Genomic DNA, 22,821 nt, shown 5'->3' with positions numbered 1-22,821 from the left:
GGAGTGACTCTTAATAGGAGTGACCCTTAATAGGAGTGACTCTTAATAGGAGTGACCCTTAATAGGAGTGACTCTTAATAGGAGTGACCCTTAATAGGAGTGACCCTTAATAGGAGTGACTCTTAATAGGAGTGACTCTTAATAGGAGTGACCCTTAATAGGAGTGACTCTTAATAGGAGTGACCCTTAATAGGAGTGACCCTTAATAGGAGTGACCCTCAATAGGAGTGACCCTTAATAGGAGTGACTCTTAATAGGAGTGACCCTTAATAGGAGTGACTCTTAATAGGAGTGACCCTTAATAGGAGTGACTCTTAATAGGAGTGACCCTTAATAGGAGTGACTCTTAATAGGAGTGACCCTTAATAGGAGTGACTCTTAATAGGAGTGACCCTTAATAGGAGTGACTCTTAATAGGAGTGACCCTTAATAGGAGTGACTCTTAATAGGAGTGACCCTTAATAGGAGTGACTCTTAATAGCGCCTTAGTGTGAGTGTCCCAAATGAGTAGTGTTGTGCCAACAATTTTCTATATACTGATATTACTGTATGCTATGTCATGACACACAAAATCATTTATGGTAAATTATGCCGAAATTAAAAACGGGGATAAAGTACTCAAGGTTTCTGTATAATTTACTAGAATTTAATTTTAATTTGGTCAATAATATTGGTTTAATTTATTAATCTTAAATCTTTGTACAAGGGTGAATTTTGGTTTTATACATTTTATAAACTGTTATTTGATGACGAAAAGCAATCTTCCCTAGTCACGCATGCCTTACTATAAAAATTGTGACCTATTATTAGCAAAAACACGAAAACTAAAATGGTCATTTGTAATTTCTTTTATATTCGAGTTCAAGAGATGAGCAGTAACATACTAACACACATGTAACACTAAATCCTTACATAGAGACAACAGTGATACTAATAAACATGCTTCCGAGCCGCAAGGCGTTTTTGGGAATCTTCAATTTGATGCCTGTCCCCGAAGAGAACTCGTAAGAATGATTATGTTATTAAAATTCAGTAGAGCCTAAAATGCGTGTTCACCCATGTAGCAACTTTACGATCATGGGGAGGATGTTGTAATTGAAATGGTGCATCGAACATGTTTATGTGGTGCCCTCGTGTTGCCTTTGACGTGTAAAGCGCAGTCAAGTGTTAAAGTCAGACCGCATCCTCAACATCCAATTAAGTCAAGAATGAGCAACGAACAACATACTTCTTATGACCTTAACTAACCCTAAATTTATAATTTAAAAAAATCAAATTGCAGTATAAATATAGTTGTTCTCCTAAATCAATAGCAGTTATTCCCTATCAATCATCAAGACCGCGCGACTAATCAGCAATTGCGTCGAAAAGTCATTCAGCGCACGTTCAAATACATGAGCATACTGTTAGACTCAATAGCTGCGTTACGTAATCGCGTAGATCAGAGAATAATGACAAAACAGGACGTCGACGAACTGGTGTGAAAGGGTGAAGTCACTCTAGGATGTTTTCCCCAACACAAGGTTAAAGAACGTAAAAGAAAGAAAAAGAACAAGGCCATATACATGGCTGCAGTCGCGTGCGCAAATTTGAGTTAGTGTTTACCGACAGACCGACCGACATAGTGAGCTGTAGAGTCACGTTCGCACGCGACTAAAAAGGAAAAGAAGAAAAAGAAGAAAAAGAAGAAGGAAAAGTAGAAGAAAAAGAAGGGGAAAAAAAAGAAAAAGAAGGGGAAAAAAAAGAAAAAGAAGAAAAGGAAGGGGAAAAAAGAAAAAAAGAAGAAAAGAAGTTCGCATTCATTTCCAACTAGCCAAAATCTCCGCGTAAACATTTGTTTAATTGGCGCCTCAGCTAGCGCATTATTTTCAGTCAGCATCGTCTGCTATGATTGTGTTCAGTTATTAATTTGTTTTTGTAGCCACGGAGACGCATGATAACTGGGGTAGAGGCTAAACTAAGACAATAACCCAACTACAATATATAACACAATTAGATATTTCTCTTTAAAACATGATATGAATTCACAATTTATTCATCGAAGAAATGCAAAATAGTACTAATTTAATAAAGTATATTTTAAGTATAGTTATTCGTTGTCATTACATTTTCAGACGGTAATTTGTTATGCGTCTTCTTTTTCTGACATTTATTGTCTTGGTATGATATTGTCCGTAAAGGAGAGACTAATGTTACTATTTATTACATAACCGAAGCACACGTCACCTCATAAACTCCATTTCATTCGGTTTATCCCTCTGTGTGTGGCTTAGCGGCGCGAATTTCAAATTAACAGGACGACACGTGGGGTGCACGACGTGGGGTGGTTCGCTCGATACAACTCGATGGAACCCTTATGCTTTGTTCCCACTAGAGACGCAACGCAAGGACGTAACGCAACGTAAGGGATTTGACCAATCACAAGCGATGGATTTATTCGACTGTCGCTTGTCATTGGTCAACACGCTTGCGTTACGTTTACGTCCTTGCGTTGCGTCATAGTGAGAACCAAGCTTAACTATTGTATTCCACGACTGCGGTGATCATATATTCCCAGAAAAACATCTTTATCTATAATAAAACACAACATACATAGTTTTCCTGCTCCAATTAAGTTCATTTCCTTAGATATTACGTTATTCCTTTACAAACGATGGGATGACGATTTCAGCTCACGTCATGTTTGCAAACAGATTAGGCTGAATTGCCGCCAAAATGTACATTAAATTCATGCAAGTATTAATAAAGATCTGCAGATGCCTATCAATTAGATCGATGTGTATCGATGAATAAATAGCTTTCGAAAAAGACGGAAATGTAAAAAAAGTTAAAAGCACAGCGACACAAATCGAAAAAGACGGAAATGTAAAAAAAGTTAAAAGCACAGCGACACAAATCAAACAATTAATTATCGCTTTCACAAAGGAATCTTACAAACTGCAAACAATAATGCACTAATAACGTATGTTTTAAACGGAATTATGCAGATCTGAGATTAAATTGAATTTGATTTGCTTAGTTTTTTTGTTCCTTCGGCTTATGAATGAATAATGTTGATTATAAAAACGGGTGGTTTCAGGCCGCACAAGGACAATGTTATTAATTTAATTGGTGGCCAGTTTTAGACTCGAACCAAAGATCGTGTGGTCGTTTTTTCTTAAATCTGATCATTTTGTCACATTGACACACTTCTAATTAGGCCTATTGATAAATTATGCTACTAACTAGTGGTACTACGTTTTTATGGATAAAACAGCTCGTTACTATCCTACTGGGGAGGGGGGGGGGGTTGGCTTGTAAGTATTAGATATGTACACGCGTAACTCACTGCTGTTTAGGACAGGCGTGTATGGCGCGCCAACAGACAATCTCAGTCGGAACAGACAAGTCGGAAGATATAGACGTGTACTAAGATTAGAATCTAATTTATTTGGCAAAATTGTGGGAGAGTTTACTTTAGCCCAATATAGTAATACGTAGAACTATTTACAAAACTACTAATGTATAGATACTGATATAGATACTATTATATGTAATGGAAAGTTACAGAGTTATTTATGGAAACTTTGTGTATGCGCATTATTCAACAAGGATGCGGTTGGTACATTGCAAACTACGTGTTAAGATTATAAATATAGTAACGAAATGGTTGTTTAATGGCTGAATTTGTTAGAATTATGTAAAATAACAACCTTTTTACTTGTAATACATCAAGGGAATTATATAATTCTCTATTAATGCATTATTCATACGCTGTTAATCCCGTTTGGCACAAGAAATGATGAGGCCAAATAAATCAAGACGCTTAGCACATCGTCTGCTAAACTTTGTTCCGGGGCACACCATACAAAACGCCGGTATTGATGTCTATTTTACTATATAAAACGAAAACCTTTTTACAAACAATCCAACTTACTTAAATATTCACTTTAAAATGTCCATAGTACTATAGGTAGTAGATAGATAAAAATAAACTTTTAAAATAATTGTATTTGTATATATGCAAATTTGAAAAAATAAAAAAATTAATAAATACTGCATATTTTGAAATATACACAAATGGACAGGACAGACAGACCTGATTACATTTACCCTAATCTGTCGGGAAGCAAGATGACCTTTCCGACATCTAATTTCCCTTCCCAAAATGCTCAGATGGCAGCACATTATATCAACTCAAACATAATATGTCTATATTACGTAATTGTTTTACGTCAGCTGCTTTATTATTATTTGTTTATTTTTTATTTTTATGGATAGAAAATGGAAGTACAACGTTTGTCAAATAAAGAGGTATTAACTCTCCTGACAGAAACAATAATGATAATTCAGTTACCAGTCTGGACATTTATTTGAATGTTATTGTAGATAGTAGATATGTATTAGTAGAAAATGCTTTGAAGTATTTTCTTCAATGTCCGGTTATATACACATGCGCATTCATTAACAATATAATATGTCTTTAAGATATATTAGAGACTACTTCCGACGACTAATCTATCTAATGTTGTTTTCATAAGATCTATATTCGTAGAGTGATGCAGCTAGACTCTCAACTTTATGAACTTGTTTTTAATACTGAATTTTGTAATAATGTTTATTTTGTAGTAATGAAATCGTCAAAAGTACACTATGTACTGTATTTATTTATGTGTATAGTGTCATACTTGGATTTAATTCTCTTCGAAAGACCTTAATCAATGACGTACAACGGTAACACCCCTCATTTAGGCTGCACCTGATTCTCAGTGCTGTATCACAAAATACATGTAAAAAACATATGATGTTGTATTACCAAATATTCCTATGATACTTCGGAAATAATACAGTACCGAGAATCGGCTGCCCAATTCAGATGTAACGTAAAAACAAAGTGCGAGGCAGCGAGGCATTAAGAAATGTGCGAAGCATTCGGTTTATTGTTGTAATTACTCCAAAGTGCAAGGGGATACTGTTGGGTTACACAAACGAGCGGAAATAGGCCTACTATGCTTTAACTATACGACCAATCCCTATTAAAATGGGACGTTCTAGAAGGGTTCCGAAGGGTTGCTCATTTTATCGGGGTTCTACTGTACGTAACAAAAAGACAAATATTCAATTGCGAATTAAATTTGTCAATGAAAAACATCGAGAACGAATACATAGACCATGCGTCAACTCATGTCAATGCTCGATATACAATTTTACGGTTATCTATAAAACTTAGTTAAGGTAAGACAGAAATACATTTTTATTTAAAGCTATTCACGAAATATTATAGACATATTTTTCACCTTTATGCTTTTATAGGTCAGGTAAGATAGACCTATCTGTATGTATTAAACACACGCGGCAGAGGATTATGTCGCCTTGCGCTATAATGCCTCTTAAATTATTATTTTTCCAGTTTTTATTCGATGTTTAAATACATTTTTTGACAACCTTTTAAAAATTAATAATTACACATCACATTTTGAGGATTTAAGATTGTTCATTGAAATGAATAGCCCACGATACATTATTTAGCAAATAATAGCAATAAGGTATATTATCTTATTTATCTTTCGCGAGATATAATAGGAATGCATTTTCCTTTTTGGGGGTGGATGTTATGGTACGCCAACGGAGCAAATTAAAATGTCATTATCGTATCATAATAATGTTCCTGAACCGTTCATAAAACAATGACATATTTCGCCTTTAACCACTATTCCAGAACAGTATTCAATTTAGTAAGTCCCAAACCAATCGTTAACTTTATCTTGCAAATAATTTACCTTTAATGTTATCCTATAAAAAATGAATACATTCAATTATATAGTTTAAGTTTAATTCCAAACGTTCACGCCATGACATTAAATTTGAACGATTTCATTCTTTGAGGACTTTATTTCTCATAAAAGTAATAATAATAATAAATATATCAAACTAGGTAAGTTTATCTTACAATTAAAGTCAAAGCATTCTTTCATTACTGGCTGGAATAAAATTACATTAAAAAAATCAAGTTAAGTAAAAGTAATGTTTTATTCGAATTTAATGTTATGCCATTTTAACTTTTACTTGTATTACTCGTAATATTTTAGTGTTAAAATAATGTTTTGATTTAAACATAAAATGTCTGATTTCATACTCTTCTTTTTTTGTACTACATGACATAATAACCACAGGGATAGTATAGGTGTATTTCGACTGGGCTGTTTTTGAGACAAGATCATCAGATCCTAAAACTCTTCGCTATTTATATGCGATCAGTGTGGGAGTGCCCAGTATTCAGCAACAAAAACAGAATAACGTACTGTACCACGGTACGCTATAATTATACCTAGTTACTGTGAACAAATATTCTTTTTTTCTATCTGATGGATAATCTGGCACAGGCCCTGTATTGGTATGGTACACCATGTACCAATGCAGACGAGGCGACATGGTGGCAGAGGGAGCAGTCAGAAGTGAACAAAAATGGCGCCCGGGACAACAGCAAGTAAAAATACAGGGCGGCAAATTGAAATGAAGTAAACAGAAACGATGCTCTTATGTAATCTCGTATAAGCTTCTCTCTCTCTCTCTCTCTTACTATGAATACATCTTGTTTATGATAATATAAATCCAATTTTACTAAAGAGCACTTATCAACCATTTGATGATACTCGATTCGTCCTTAAAATTTCAAAAAGTTAGTTAACTCACCAAAAACATCGTAAGTATGCTCTTCTAAGCCTGAATGGTTTTCAATGACCGACTGTTCAAGTACCACATTCGATTGATATTTTGTCCCAGAGTATACGAAGATAAGAGGTGTTTAAAAACATCATGATATTTATGTCCTTTAGGTTGGTTCTACTCGTGAAGCTATGTACAACAACAGTTAAACGAATATTTCAATTTTGGCTCGTACAGTAGAAGGTTTCTGATTGGTTCCCGCTTTCAGGAATGTTCATTGCAATCATCCTACTGAAATATCAAAATGAAATAAGTGTAGAGGTGTAAACAATCTGATGTGAATGATATTGGTTAAATCATTCCACCATGGTTAAAGCTACGTTCACATTGAGTCTGGAATATTTTTAGTGGCCAAAGAGAACTCCGAGCTACGTTACGTAACGCGACAACAACGTAATTGTATTGACCAATCACGACGCGATGGATAATCCGGCTTGTCGGTTTGGTTACCTCACTTGCGTTGCGCTATACGCCCTTGCGTTGCGCTATACGCCCTTGCGTTGCGCTATACGCCCTTGCGTTGCGTCAAGTAACGTGAACGGTTCTAGTTTTTAACACTACTTCAATATTCAGGATTTTTCCGGCCACTTGACCGGAATGGGCTCAGTGTGAACGTGACTTGAATAAAGGGCTATTTTTATCATTGGATCGTAATTAATATACCGGTAAGTAAGGTTAAGGGGCATTGATTATAGCCTTTAAAAGTAAAACGACGGCCTATCATTGTCATCCCTCGAAGCAAATATTTTAAATGTTTCATTAATTGGTCTCAATTACAATTATGTAGGTTAATGCGTTATTGATCAACGTTCCGATTAACAGTAATGCTTGGTTCTCACTAGCGACACATAGCGCAACCTGCGTGTTGTGTTTGGCCCCGCGCCTCCTGCGTGAAATCAAACCTGCGGTGGTTGCAGCAGTGTTGCGTCGTCGCGTCCTAGTGGGAACCACGCTAAATCTAGGCTCCCACTAGGACGCTAACGCAAGGACGTAGACGCAACGCAAGCGAATTGAACAATGACAAGCGATTAAAATCGTCTCTGACAACTGGAGCGGAAATTAGGAGTAGAAATACTTTTGGATTTGGTATTTATTGTTAAAATGATAAAATATTGAGGGAGTGTCGTGAAGCACAATATTCAACGCTAATATAGCAATTTTAGTCCTTACAAAACCAATAAATCTTCGCCTATTATTAAATGACACTGTTAATTTAAAGCTTGGTTCCCACTACAACGCAATGCAAGGACGTAAGCCGCAACGCAAGAGAAGTTGACCAATCATAGTCAAAAGTTCGAATAATCCATCGCAAACGTAATCGTAAACTTTGTGCCTATCTTTCAAGAATTTATACCGTTAATGATCCTAAAAAGTAATATCTGATATTTTGGTGTAGAAAACATTTCATATTAGCGATTGTCATTTATTTTTATAACGTATAGGCCTATTCAAATTATTTCTTCACGCTGACGTAAATTACGGTACCATAGGATCAAGTTAATCCCTCTAGGATTAAGCTGATCCAATAAAGATTATTTTGATCCAATAATCTCAGTCGTAAAATACACGATGCAGAAATCAATTACTTTCTCATGCGAGGCCTACATTTATAGTCATTCATCAAAAACAATGAAATTAATGATTTTCTGAAGCTGTCTTTATTTTTTCAGGAGATTTTCGTGCAACGGTTGAACAATATTATTAACTAGTACAATAGACTCACCGCAATAATTGATCATGTTAAACTCATGCTGCTTTTATATTATTAGGGACTAGATTTCCACGTCGACTGCTACTCTATGACGTGATGTTTATGATATGCGCATAAATGCGCGTAAGAATGTTTTGGTACATATGGCGTTTCATACGAATAATACTCATAATTTTAAACAAAAATCCAAACGCCTAACATAAAAAAAGACAGTAATACATACTTGGTGCAAGTGTATGGTACACTCTACATAATTTACCAAATAATACTACAACAAGTTATTAATACAAATCCGTATAAATATTATCTAAACCTCAATCATCATTAGTATTTCTCTATTTTTAATATTGACGTAGATATACAGTAGTTTGAATTTCTAGGCAGAATTAGGATGGTTCAAATAATTATCGTTGCGCTCACGTCATCAAAGAAAAACACCATTAAAGTAAAAAAACACAATTAACCAAATCTTGTTATACATAAAATACCACAATCGACAGATTTCATTATCATGTTTGTATTATATTTTTAGGATTGACGTAAGAAAAGAAGCGCTTTGCTCGGATATTGATTTTAATTCTCTTGGCTAGAAAGAATATTTTATTTCACTTATAACTTAATACTACACGAGTCTTTATATGATAGGAGAATGATTGTGTCATCTACGTCATAATCGCTATCATTTTTAGCATTATCTATCTGCACCATAATAAATCATTGTAAACGAAATTATGTTTAACTTATAGACAAAATAAAAATTTAGGGCCTACTAAGATATTTGTAATACTGTATTATTACTAATTAGACCTTTTGTTTTTCTGACCAAGTTTGGCTTCCGGTGAATACAAGACAATGACGAGTTGCAACACAATTAACAGTGACCAATCACAAGCGACAGTTCGATAACTTGCGTTTCGCGTGCACGCTTGCAATTAACGTCCCCAGTTTCCAGATATTTTAAGCCCGGAGGCCCCCTTTAAATGACATAATAACAAACAAAATGCAACATTAAAATGTTCAAAGTCACAAAGCCAACAATGGCGAAGATATAACATAATTATCATTATCATAATTGTCATTAGCTTAAACAAACAACGTGAAGCTGTATGTGGTTCAGTTTGTCTCAAGTCTTAATGACTTTCTTAATTATCATGCCACTAGGAAATTCCATACGCACAGCTATTATCACATTTCATTGTTCTTACCTATAGCAATTGATTAATCTGGCTACTTTTGGGACAATGCGATAATTCAAAGGCAACAATTTATTATTAAAGTAGTTTGGTAAAATACAATAGTTTCTCAGATAAATAGTAAGAAAATGTTCTTATATGATTTCCCGTTTATGTAAAAACCTGAAACATAACGATCGAGCGTGGAAACCAGCAATACCAATATTGAGCCTAGGTTGCAAAACTCGTGCGCGTATGACGTAATCTGTACGTTACACGTTGTGCCTCTTTAAAATAATGATCAGCAGAGATGCGATTTATAACTGTCATTGTATTTGCACGTTCCATTGAACCGCCTTTAACCATCAATTACCAGTCGGTTATTATCCAAATATAACCATAATGGAATTAATTATAAATCAATAAGAATCCCAGGGGAGCTTTCTAACAACTGATTCTACCTGGAAGCAGGATGGCTAGCGTACGCCACGCGGGAAGAATATCTTCACTACGTGCTTTTAATTGATCTACCCGGGCTTAGCAACATTTAGCCTACGTTCAAAATTCAGCCTACCGAATGGCACGCTGTATGGGGTACACATCGCTTCAATTTAATTGGTCCACTTAATCCTGGATACCCCTCGGCGGCAGACAAGACGCGTGTTCAGTCTATTCCATTTTAACATTAAAAAATATAGATGTTACCTGTAGGCCTACAACTGACTGGTGAGACGGCCATAAACACCAATTCACACAGACGAGCGGTAACGGTAAGCGGAAAACCTCGTAGCTGGTGCCATGTAGAATCTGTATCTATCTTGTGTTTTTGTGTGTAAATGGTCACAAGGAATAACATAGACTCTATATTGTTATTATTATCGTTACCGCTTGTCTGTGTAAATTGGCCTTATAATGTTTCAAACAGTTCTGTGCTTTCGCATTACATTTGTTCACGCTGTTGCTTTAGCCAGCTACGTCCCAAGAGGACTACTCATTCAGAAGCTAAAGCAAGCAGCAGTTATAGTTCTAGAGGCCGACGTTTTTGGTAATTTGTAAACTAGGACGGGTCATGCTAAAATTACAAACTCCAAAGCACGTCTGGGAGAAGAGAGTCTATGAAAAAATGTTGCTGATAATACAGTATTATATGATGCATGTAGACAGTAAAATTCGTAAATTTAGCGGAACATCCGTTTTAATAAGATCATCATCAATGCATTCCGGAACGGTATGCATTTTCTCGACATGTGACATTTTAGCTTATATGCGCGACACGAGGGAGGTCTGGATAAATTTGCATTAACTGGAACGATAGAAGGAGCAGGGGAGAAAAATAGTCACTTGGTTGGCCAGCATAGCTGAATGGATTCGGAATAGAGGCGAGAATACCAAAGAAGTGGAGTTGCTGAACATGGCAATAGACAGAGAATTGTGGCACAACATGATCGCCAAAGTCTCATGATATGGCACTTCGAGAGAGAGCGCGACACGAGAGGATGCTATTTTTAAAAGACAATCAAACAGTGCCTTCTACATTGATATTTTTTTAAAATAATCCCGCTGTGTGAAGTATTGGATACCTGACGATCGTAATCGAATTATAGAGGGCGATGTTTCAAATTCCAGCGTTATCATTTTTGATAAACAATAGTAACAAATTGTTCTTAATCCTTTAAAAGAATGAAAACCAAAAAAAAATACATTTAAATAATTTTTTTATTTTGCAGAAAATAAAAAAAGAAACAATTAACAGGATAGATTTGATGTGGGTCTCTGCATGTGGTTTGAATGATTTTGTTGTAGGAGCCTTAAGGTCAATTTACACAGACGAGCGTTAACGATAGTAAGCGGAAAACCGCGTAACTTAGAATCTGTATCTATCCTGAGCGAAAACCGCCCGTCCACACTACGTTGTGTGTAAATAGCCATAACGAATAACATAGATTCTATATTTGTATTACCGTTACAGCTTGTCTGTGTAAATTGGCCTTTACTGTAAAATAAATTATTTGCTAAATTTGTTTATTCTCTGTCTTCATAAAGAAGTGTAATCATGCATTATGATATCGGCAGTCTGCAAGTCACATTTCATTTATGAACTAATTCTGCTGTTTCACTGATTTTGTGTTCGTTCGTATCCATGGATGAATAGCCCGCATTATTGTAAGGTATTTGAGATAGTTCTTGTTGCTCACCGACTGGCCTGGCTGCTAAATCATCATCTTCTTCATCGCTTCCATATAGTGCATTCAGTTTGGAACGAACTTGAGGAATAGTGACGAAGAGTTCGACAATTAGAAGAACTACAGCTAGGCCTATTACAAGATACACTGAAAATGAAAGAGACGATGGTTAACATAAACATCCTTAAGCAATCGGATTTTTTTTCAAATTATCTTGATTCTTGAAGCTCTGTCTACACTATCAAAATGTATGTGACAAGAAAGAGATGTACCATATATGGACACGATGACGTGACATCACTACCATATATGGGCATATCACACTTCTTTGTTAGTTTGATAGTGTGACAAAGCATTAGAACTAGCTTGGAATCTTCAGCTTTTGCTGGATAGACGATCCTTTCCACTTCTGTAAATACCGTTCCATCGACCATTTTTGGAAGCATCAAAAGTGCTTTGGTAAAAATGGTTCCTCTTTTTTTTTATTCTTAAGCTTGGTTCCCACGGGACGATTCAATTACGGATGATCAATCGAGTCGTGATTGGTCAAATTACTTCTGTAGTGCGCTTACATCCTTTTGTTGCGTCCTAAGTGGGAACCAAGCTTTAGGATATTTTTTTGGTGACGCGCTTAGAAATATTTGCATATTACGCGCTATTTAGGACAACCATTAATATTATTATTTACTGACGGTGTAAATATGTTAAAGTTTATAATTTTAATAGAATTTATATGCTAAACAGTAAATCATGCATAAGTAATGTTTGCTTTTATAACACAATTGTATTTTATACAACATATGGACAGGATTTACACCACGTGTAATTAATATTGTAATTGGATAGCTTATTTGTGTATGAATTCGTTTGTGTGAACTAGAATGTGTCGCAAATTATTATATTAATATGCTCGAAAACGAAAACGGATCGTAACGTTGGTTAGTAAAGTATGATTTCTGATTTTAAATTTGACTAAAAAACACATGAATTCTCAGGAGATACTAAAAAATTTGCTAATAAGTGCCGATTTTCACGGCAAGCTCCATCGCCGAATGCATGTGTGAATTGCGCAGCGTTAAAAGAGCGTAATAAATGAGATTTCTTACGGTATCAACATGGCATAATCACCTAATTTTAATCTTATGAAATAGTACATACAATACAGTATTTGCGCTTTCCGTTTATCGAACACAATAAATAATGCGAATGCGTTATCGGTAGTTTGGCCTCATAAATGTGTGTATTCAAAATAATTACTGTGGACAACAGACGATTGTTTTGTGTATGCATTGCTATTGGTAAATCGATTTTGTCTAAAGAAGTGTGATTTTATGGAGAGAAAAAATCACGTGAAACAACGAAGAACAAAATCTGATGGCAGGTTAATGAACTTTTCAGATTAAATGAAATAATTACACCCACTTATTATACCTTATACGTATAGAAAACATATCATGTACTGTCCACAGCCAGCCATAATATCGACACTCCTCTGCCATCAGTTCTGATGGTACAAGAATTCTTCTCGTATACGTATACTTAAAACTGAAAGTCTGGCGTATGTGCACTTAAAAGAACCTAGTCTAAATCCCGATGTAGGCCTACTGGTCAATGTGTTATAGTTAGGCCTATCACCTCTAAACAACCCTGTATACCAGTTGAATCACTGTGTTACAGAGACCATGATGGTACTATCTCCCAATAGGACGAAACGGAACTATTAAAGACTAATATGAGGTAAGGCCTATCCAAGGTAAAGACATCCTCTCTAACGCAAGTAACGCGGTATTATTAATGCATTAACTTCGATATCAATAACCAAACACCAAGATTTTACATCTTTTAATTGATAATGAATTTTGAATTTGTTATTTATTTATACTGGGTAAAAGAAGGCCCAATTATGATCAGTGGCTGTGAGTTTTACTTGTACACCGAGTTGGCTGTGAGTGTCTTCTCGTCTCGAATGTAGGTTCTTTAAAGTGCACATGAGCTAGATGTGTACACTGGACCTATGGTTTATAGTCCTTATTCGAGATGATGCGTATAACGTAATATTGCAGAACAGAACGCCTCTAAAACGGTCGCCAATATACAAACATCAATCGAGTAAACAAAATGAATGTAGGCCTATACGTACCTGATACTAGAGTTTGATATATCGCTCTATATGAAGGGTCCCAGTCTTCCGTCGAATAATCGTTCGCTGGAATAAAGTCTCCTAAACCAATTGTAGTTAATGATATAAATATGAAATAATAACAGTCCAAGTATGTCCAAGTTGGCTCGAGATATAAAAACACGGTCCCAGGTAAAATAAGGAAGAAAATTGAAAATAGTGTGACGATGATACAAATATGTAAACTTCGGACTGGTAGGTCTGTATCAGATCTTCCAGAACCTGTGAAATACAAAATAGGTTAGGGTTTAGTTCTATTAATGCTAGCTATTAATTCATTTTAATGCTACGTCAATTAATTACCGGTATGCCTATATACGCAATTTTACTGGTATACGTCATTTAACGATATACACTATACCAATATACGTAATTTTACCGGTATACGTAATTTTACTGATATACGTCATTTCATCGGTATACATAATTTTACCTGTATACGTCATTTTACCGATATACGTCATTTCATCGGTATACACAATTTTACCTGTATACGTCATTTTACCGATATACGTCATTTCATTGGTATACATAATTTTACCTGTATACGTCATTTTACCGGTATACGTCATTTCATCGGTATATTTTACCGGTTTATGTCATTTTATCGGTATATCGTTACGTAATTTTACCGGTATATGTTATTATACCGGTATAGGCTATACATTGTTTCTAAAAGTTATAAAATACTGTATTGTATTATAGACACTCACTCACCTATTGGCTTCTTACCAATCCTTTCATCAAGGGCTTTGTATAATATATTAGACAGTCGGTGTAGAAGCGTCATAAACATGGTTAAAAAGAGCAAAGTAATAGGTACCCCGACTAACGCATAGAAAAGACAGAACAGCTTGCTTGAGTAGCCAAGAGGGGTCACATGACCATATCCTGAGGGGAACAAATAACATATACTGTTAACAGATTGTCTGACTTCGATTTGATACTTGGAATGAAAAACATGCGCTATTATAGCGAAATTAATTAATATTATCAACCTTAACTAAATTCAGTTGTTTATTTGTAAGTTAATTGAAGTGCTGGGACTTGAGTGTTACCACCTACATGTGCCCCTACGCCGCCCACACGAGGGTACAAGTGCATGGGCTTATCGGCGGCTGATTGAATGCTGTAGGGCGAAGAATTTTTCAAAATGTTAACATAATTAAATAAATTATTTAATCCGAGAATAATCCCTGCCAATCAAGTGACTCAGCTCATATCGCAATATTATTATATAATGCGTATTTTCAAACAAATAAAACACAGTAATATCTATTTTTGTATTCTGAACGAGGTACAAAAGGAAGCGCAATATCTCGGTGTAATATGTAACACGATTTGACGGTAGCATTTATTGATAATCGATTCGAACCAACGAATTGACACCTGTGCGTTATGTTGTTTATTCAAAGGGCCAGGTAGCGTTCATATTCTCTCATATACAATTGAATAATTCGTCTGAATTATCATCAAGAACAGATACCCGCAATTACTAGTGAGGTCAAACGGTGATAATATTAAAATTTAATTTACTAGGACGCAAAGCAAGGAGGAAGGCACAACGAAAGTAATTCGACCAATCACAAGCAATGGATTATCTAAACTATCGCTTGTCATTGGTCAACTACCTTGCGTTCGTTACGCTTAAGTTGCGGTTGTGGAAACCAAGGTATACGTCTTTTGAACGCGCGCGTCGAGTCTATGTATGTGACGTCAAAAGATCTCTATCCATATCCACCATCAGGTCAAATGATAGGCCTTATACCATTGTGTTCATACTGTACACGGTATGTACGTTATTTATTCAGTGTTTTATGGAAATTGACACAGCATTTGCGTTGGTGTATAATAAATATGTACAGTATACTGTTGTTATAATCTCCTGATATGCCGCCATTGTGTGTAGGCCTAAATTTGCCTAGGTTACAGCACATAACTAGATAACATACTGTATAACAATTACATTTAAATTATCTCAATTCGTATTCCAATTTAGGCTTTATCATCATATTTTAGGCTATACTTAAAGTTATACACCAGTCCATGTCAAAGCTGAAAACATTAATTTTCCTCGTAAAATTCCGGTATGTTCTGTCTGCCAAAAGTGATTTTAAACACACCTTACAATATCCGTTTAATTTTAAGGTACGTCTTCGATGCCGGAAATAGACTCTTTATTTCGAGATTCTTCCGATAAAGGTTGGGCATGAATTTAAATACAAATTTAAAAATTACGGGATCGCACTAATAATATATTTTTGAAAGCTTAAATAGAAGCCTTGAACTTGTAAATACGCGAGATTACTGATGATGATCCATAATACGACAACTTATAATATAATATTGTGACATTTACGTAACGAAAGGCAACCCGTATTCTCAACGACATTGTCATTTGAGAAAATAATAAATATTAACACATTCATCGCAAAACATTTAGGCTTATTAGTTTGTTATGCGTTTAAACTTTCCCCACCACCCTACCCCCTTCCCGTCAGTGCCAAAAGTCAATATACCGCGGCGTTCAAACGATTGAGCTTTTATACGCGCACGCGTGTATAAGCTTTGTGTGCGCAGACACTATCACCATTAAGCAGCTCTGTCTACACTATCAAATTAGTTCGACAAAAAAGTGTGATGTGCCCAAATATGATGATATTTTTGTCACATAAAGTTTGGTAGTGTAGACTGAGCTTAACAGAAGAAAAAAATGAATGCAGTTATACCTACCTATAGTGGTCAACAGGGTAGTAGTGAAAAACAAGGACGACCAAAAATCCCAGCTGCTTGGTGAGGTAACATTATGATAGCTCCACGAAACTCCAAATTCATTCGCAGATATAATAACATCCACTAAACTTTCAAGATCCTCCAAATCTACGCATTCATTTCTTTCTAAAAAATCATCTATTCGTCTAAAAAGTTCTTGAGAAAATGCCTCTTCTTTTGGTCTTTCGAGTCGTGAGAATATTAGAGCACCGAGACAGAGATACGTTACAAATATTGCAAGTAGGACTAAACAGGGGGTAAAAATCCGTGTCCTACTAGGCATCGTTTAAACGCTGTGTTTTGCAACGTAGGCCTACATGTTCCATAACACACTGTCAGTTCCTTAACTGAGATTTTACAGATGTAACCGACCCGCCCGTCACTTTATTTAATTGCCTTGCTTCACTATAGGCTTATACGTTTTCTGAAAAATAAGAGTAATTTATACAGTAAAAACCTACCACCTACCAGCAATTCTGTAATTGCTTGTAAATTATTGTTAATAACAATGTATTTTTTCTTTTATCAATATGTATTCTATATGCAACAGAACACCATAGGCCTACAATTGATAATAACAGTTGAATTATTCCATGGATAATTCATCAACATAACAAGTATTTTCTATCATTCATTTTTGTATCATTTGTTTACATATATTCTACTTATATTCAACCGTTTGTCATTCTATATTGTTTTTTGAGCCGATACCTATGTAGGCCTATATAATAATTAGTATGTATTGTCACAATTGTGGATACTTCTGCAACCGTGATAAACGATTGAAACCCCACATAGGCCTATACTACAGTCTGTATTTATCATCAGTATTTGTTTGTTATACAAAGTAAACATGTATTCATTCTGATATTGCGATAATTTGGTATCGAAGTCTACCGTAGAAGCCTTCAGTAAGACTAAGGGCGTCATGCATCGAAAACACAAAATAAGTGTGTCAACTACAAAAATACGACAACACCAGTAATTATAAGTGATCACAATTTGGTAAAAAACAAAATTAAATGAGTGATTTTGTATAATCTACCAACACACTCAACGAGGACTGTCAACGACATGAAAATAATGATAACCTTTTTAGGCATATACATCTAGTTCTCAATACAGTTACAATAACTACTGCTTATACCTATTCCTCTTATTTAGAGCAATATCATCATTAATCATGGTTTTACAAATATGTATAATGTGATATGTATGTAATGTATATATACCTTCAAACACTAACTAGATCATCATGAGGAAGTGTCAAGAGATCATAAAACCACTTACCTGCTGCTGGTTAACCGGATCCTCGCTGCCGACGACTGTGTTTACATGAATATTGTATTAATTTAATGCCGTTATTGTTATCGGGCGTTTGATCATGATACGGACCAAACCATTGAGGCGCTGTTTGGATAGCTATGACCACGCGAAACAATAAAACATTATCCGGTAGGGGGACTACTTAGTTTAATGCAACGGTATCATTTAATGACTTTGACAATTATTGAAATACTAAGTTAAAAAACAATGGAATTTTAATACGTACATAAATACGACAGAGCGTAGCGATTCTATGGAAACGCTAGAATTTATCAGGGATCTAGTACGCGACGAGCGCTAAATATTCTTTGGTACGCGTGTATACGATTCATCGCCGACAAAATCGGCAAAGTTGAACATGGTTGAACTTTGCCGATTTGACTGCGATGAATCGGGCGGGAGCCTTCCCGATTGCGTCGGCGACATCTGCGCGTGTAGCGATTTTAATGGAAACGCTGTAGCGACGGTGTAGCGATTTTATGGAAACCAGGCTTTAGATTAAGTTTTACTTTATTAACCTAGGCATACATATTTTTTTTCACTTTTTTATTCATTTAAAATTGTTGCTTCTTTGGACGTTAGTTTTTAGAATGCTCTATCTTTACATACTATGTAGTGAACTTAATTTGTGTTCACATATAGAGGGCGCACTTGTTATTAGCGCGAAAATATTGCAAACTTGAGTTTTAGGAAACACAACAGACAGCAATTATTCCTAAAAAAAGTGGCTTACCTTTTCCGATTAAAGTATATTTTGAGACAGTTGATGAACAGTTATTATAGGAAGTACGTACATTAACGTGAGTTTAAATTTACAACACTATAAGTGTAATAATAGCTAAGCTAGGCCGAGAAGCAGTAGGCCTATAACTATAAAATTAAACCGGTTTTAGCTTTTACAGTCATATAATTTACCTATTAATAAGGAACCATGGTCGTTTCGGCCCAACTGGTTGATGCATTGACCTGTTTATTTACATAGGCTTAAATATACTATAAAATCTACTCCTATATAAGTCTTACTCTAGTTAATAGGCCTATAAAAAACCAATCAAACCAAACAATCGTCAATATTATATTTTTAAATATTTAAAAATTTCTGTTATTTATATAATAGGCCTTTTTTTGCACTAGCTACGCCTAATATTAGATAAAAAAACACAGCTGAAAAATGCGGTTGACTTGCAATGCAGAAGTTGTCAACCGGCAGTTATCAGCTCAAGGAATGCGCAAGAAAAGTCAACCAATTCGTACCTTTCTTTCAATTGGGCGTTCAAAATCAACAGACAGTAAAACAGGAGCCATTTTTCTCATGGTTTGTACGGCTAAGGACAGAGTTGGCACCAAATATAAGGTACTACAGCATTCAGATAATTGTTTGTGTATTTTTGCTTTTTTATTTTTAGCTTTACACAGTAGTTTGAGGTACTCTAGAATTTGCATTCTCTATCAAAGTGCAAAATAAAACTTCCCTCTGTACTACTGTAGTGTAATATATTCACACTCAATAATACCAACTCAAACATAGATATTATACATACTACAGAGTAGATTCTCAATAACAATGATATATCGCAGGTATATACACACTAAATCTGTACATTTAAACAGTATAGAATTTAGAAAGAAAGATTTCAACCAAAACCTTAGCAAAGCAGTCCAGACAGAGCAGTAAGAAGTCTACTCGGAAAACAAAAATTAAGTCAAGTCATTTATCAGTAATATTTTTTCATTGTTTCATTTTAGCTGCGTGACAATGTGCAGAATATTTTTGGCAAGTTTATACAAGATGGAAAAGCTACAATTAGATTGAAAGTTCCGCCGTTTGATATTCAACTTCAAAAGGTTTGTCAAGATCCAAGTCTTAGATCAGGTTGTTTTTCGATGCAAACTTTTTAATCATACATATTTATTTCATTCACAGGCAGATCAGGTAGCTTTGAAACACTTCCTTTCCATTGTGAAATTAGGACATCAAAACCGAGATATGGATAAAGTCAAACTGTCAATATTAGCACCAGCGACATCTTCGCAAGTTGAACCGTTGAAAGTACGCTTAAACATCACCGACCGTCAGAACTATCCACTAGCAAATGGGTTCCCGCGGACGCTGGAGACATTACGTGTTTGCAACTGCATGCTGAAGAAAGTGGATTCAAGAATTCTAATGTTAAAGCAACTCCGAAGTCTAGACTTCAGCAATAACCGGTTCCAAACATTACCAGAACAACTCTCTCAAATTCCAACTCTTGCCGAGCTTAAATTAACTGGGAATTTCCTACTGGAAGTTCCCAAATGTATATGGAATGGAAAGTTGCAACATAGTCTTAAAATGCTTGATCTTTCCGATAATAAACTTCAATATATATCACCTGACATTACCAAAATGTCTTCATTGGTCAGACTTAACCTTAATTCAAATGAAATCGAGAAACTTCCCTCAAATTTTGGTCGGTTAAGTGCTCTTAAATTCTTCTCGGCTGCCAGAAACAAATTGAGAAACTTGCCAGCAACGTTTGGTGATTTGCGGATGGAAGAATTGGATTTAAGTGGAAACGAATTTGAAAAAGACAGTGATATAAAGCTGCTGAATCAAGATTATATTGTAATGCCACTTACAGAACTAGCTGCAAGAATTGTTGCAAAATTTAGGTAAATATAAGTCATATTTTACCATGATTTTACCCCTAAATTTGAATTTCTTAATTATTACAAACCTGGCCTGTTTGTGTTTAAGGATCTTTATTTCATTTCTTTTTCAAACAAACAGAGCATAACATATTATAGGATATATATATACAGTATATAGGATACTGTATATGAAATCACTATTAAATTTAATAGGTAAACTGATAATATGAACAGTATATATAGCCTGCATTTTTAACTACCGTAATTAAAAACAAACATGTATGTTAAAGTTGAATGGTAGAATTTAGCTTGCCTTCCAATCCCAATATCCAGGCTTCTTCAATCCTGACTTAGATCCAGGGTAGTTCAGCAACTCACGACTGTACTCTCAGCCTTAAATGCAACTTCCATCCTGTAATTTGCGAGCTACTTGCTGTTGGATGTGTATGGAAATCACATAACATGTATCAACTTTGCATGTGAACTTAACTAATGAAAATGAGTTGTCCAGAATATCATCATCTAATTATGAAGTTCATTCAATATTTAGTATTTTTCCTTGTTTTTTTGTAGGCTACCACACGATCCAAGTACGCTGCCAGCTTATTTGTGTAAATACTTGATGAGGACCAAGACATGTGTATGCTCTCGTGAATGCATCTTGCCTTACGCTACCGCGCTTCGCAGCATCGATTTACGCCAAACTGCTCACGTCATCACAAGGACGGAGAACACTGGAGTGACAGCACCTTTGCAAACGTTCCTTTGTTCAACTCGCTGTTATAAAAACATTTTAGGAAATTCAAAATGTTTATGGAAATGCAAACGATGAAGATCTTTATTTAAACTTAATTTAGCGTAACTTAAAGATGTATTGTCCCCCAAAATCATGAAAAATAAAGATTTTTAAAATCGGACTTTGAATAGGCCATTTTGCAGTTTTAATGAAGTTGTTCACTTCCATAAGAAAAAAAACGGGGGAAAAAAATTATTTCACCTATAAAAAGACAAAATAAACAGTTAAATTACCCAAAAACTCATTGTCTTCCAGACAATTTGACCATTTTTTGCTTTAAATTAAATTTTTCTCAGGTAAATAAATTTTTTTCAGACCCAATTTTTTGTGAGAGTGAATAACTATTATGTGACATTAAAATAACATATTCAACAAAAAAATTTAAAAAAATATTTTTTTAGGGGGACAATATATCTTTAAATGTAACTTGCATTATAAATGTGGTTGTAATACATACACAGAACATATGCCAAAGATATTTTTCATACTTATAAAACGCATTAATTTCACTGATCTACTACATCTCCTTAAAAAATAATATCAAATTATTTTTTTTTTATTTTCAAATCAGGACTGCATATACAGTATAATAAAAACAATTTGTTTTTTTGTAATGTGTGTAAAAATGTATATCAATTGAGAATTTTATACCTATAATTTAGAAAATTTAAAAAAAACCTTAAAATTAAATGTAAATAAAAGTTAATTTGTATTTAATAGTATTTTTCCAAATACTGTTAATAGTAATGTACAGTATATATTATTTCTGCTTGTAATGTATTGTGATTTATCAGAGATATGAAGAAATATAACGTATAATAAAATATAGTATCTTTATATTTTCATTTTGTTGAAGTAAGGTGCCATCTTTGTGAAAACACTGTAACAACTACTACTACAGTACTATACAAGATACCCTCAACCTTGCCTACTACTATACAACAATATATAAAATGCAAATGTGAAGACAGACCTGAGTTACCACCCACAGATTTAGTATTAAATTTGTTACAGAAAAATTGATCTATCTATCTATATAACAGAGCACACCATTTGAGAAGCAGGACAGTAGTATTTATAGAAGTATTTATAATATACTACTTTATAGTGTGTTCCAGCTATAGATGCTATATCACGATGTTTAACTGTGTGATTCTAATTTGCTTGGCTTTTGAAAATGTTATATTTTGAATATTTCTATTTAATAAAGAGATCCGTTAAAATTAAATTGTCCTATATTTTCAGTAGAATTAATCAATCAACATTACTTGGTAGTGGTAAATGATAAAAATGTTCATGACATCTTTCTAAAGCCCATGTGTGTGGCATTGCTTGCTCAGCATCGC

General features: G+C 34.8%; 3 protein-coding genes across 7 annotated transcripts in view; 1 reads left to right on the top strand and 2 right to left on the bottom strand.

Annotated features, from left to right (window-relative positions):
* The window catches only part of LOC144851756 (extracellular tyrosine-protein kinase PKDCC-like), a 52,419-nt gene extending 45,653 nt beyond the window's left edge, over nucleotides 1-6,766 (bottom strand). Inside the window, exon 1 of the mRNA XM_078709356.1 lies at nucleotides 6,673-6,766. The gene's annotated coding sequence lies outside the window, so the exon portion shown is untranslated. The remainder of the gene's footprint in view (nucleotides 1-6,672) is intronic.
* Nucleotides 6,767-11,270: 4,504 nt separating this feature from the next.
* On the bottom strand, nucleotides 11,271-17,146 carry LOC144851892 (potassium channel subfamily K member 6-like). The gene is made up of 4 exons (XM_078709544.1): nucleotides 16,684-17,146; nucleotides 14,668-14,841; nucleotides 13,912-14,172; nucleotides 11,271-11,918 (listed from the first exon to the last, which is right to left on the bottom strand). Exons 1-4 carry the CDS (start codon nucleotides 17,003-17,005, stop codon nucleotides 11,677-11,679), a joined length of 999 nt encoding a protein of 332 aa, XP_078565670.1. The 5' UTR covers nucleotides 17,006-17,146; the 3' UTR covers nucleotides 11,271-11,676.
* Nucleotides 17,147-18,717: 1,571 nt separating this feature from the next.
* Nucleotides 18,718-22,116, top strand: LOC144851759 (leucine-rich repeat protein 1-like). 5 transcript variants are annotated; one of them, XM_078709359.1, is made up of 5 exons: nucleotides 18,718-18,848; nucleotides 19,183-19,402; nucleotides 19,795-19,893; nucleotides 19,973-20,700; nucleotides 21,253-22,115. In XM_078709359.1, the coding sequence occupies exons 2-5, from the start codon at nucleotides 19,220-19,222 to the stop codon at nucleotides 21,509-21,511; spliced, it is 1,269 nt and encodes a 422-aa protein (XP_078565485.1). In that variant the 5' UTR covers nucleotides 18,718-18,848; nucleotides 19,183-19,219; the 3' UTR covers nucleotides 21,512-22,115. The 5 variants fall into 5 exon arrangements, with proteins under 5 accessions (XP_078565485.1, XP_078565487.1, XP_078565488.1 ...); XM_078709361.1 differs by having other exon boundaries at nucleotides 18,721-18,848; nucleotides 19,166-19,402; XM_078709362.1 differs by having other exon boundaries at nucleotides 18,729-18,834.
* The last annotated feature ends 705 nt before the right edge of the window (nucleotides 22,117-22,821 follow it).

The sequence above is a fragment of the Antedon bifida genome, chromosome 9 (genome assembly GCF_963402885.1).
Source record: "Antedon bifida chromosome 9, ecAntBifi1.1, whole genome shotgun sequence".
In the NCBI taxonomy this organism is placed as follows: Eukaryota; Metazoa; Echinodermata; class Crinoidea; order Comatulida; family Antedonidae; genus Antedon; species Antedon bifida.
This window is presented reverse-complemented; position numbering and strand designations above follow the sequence as displayed.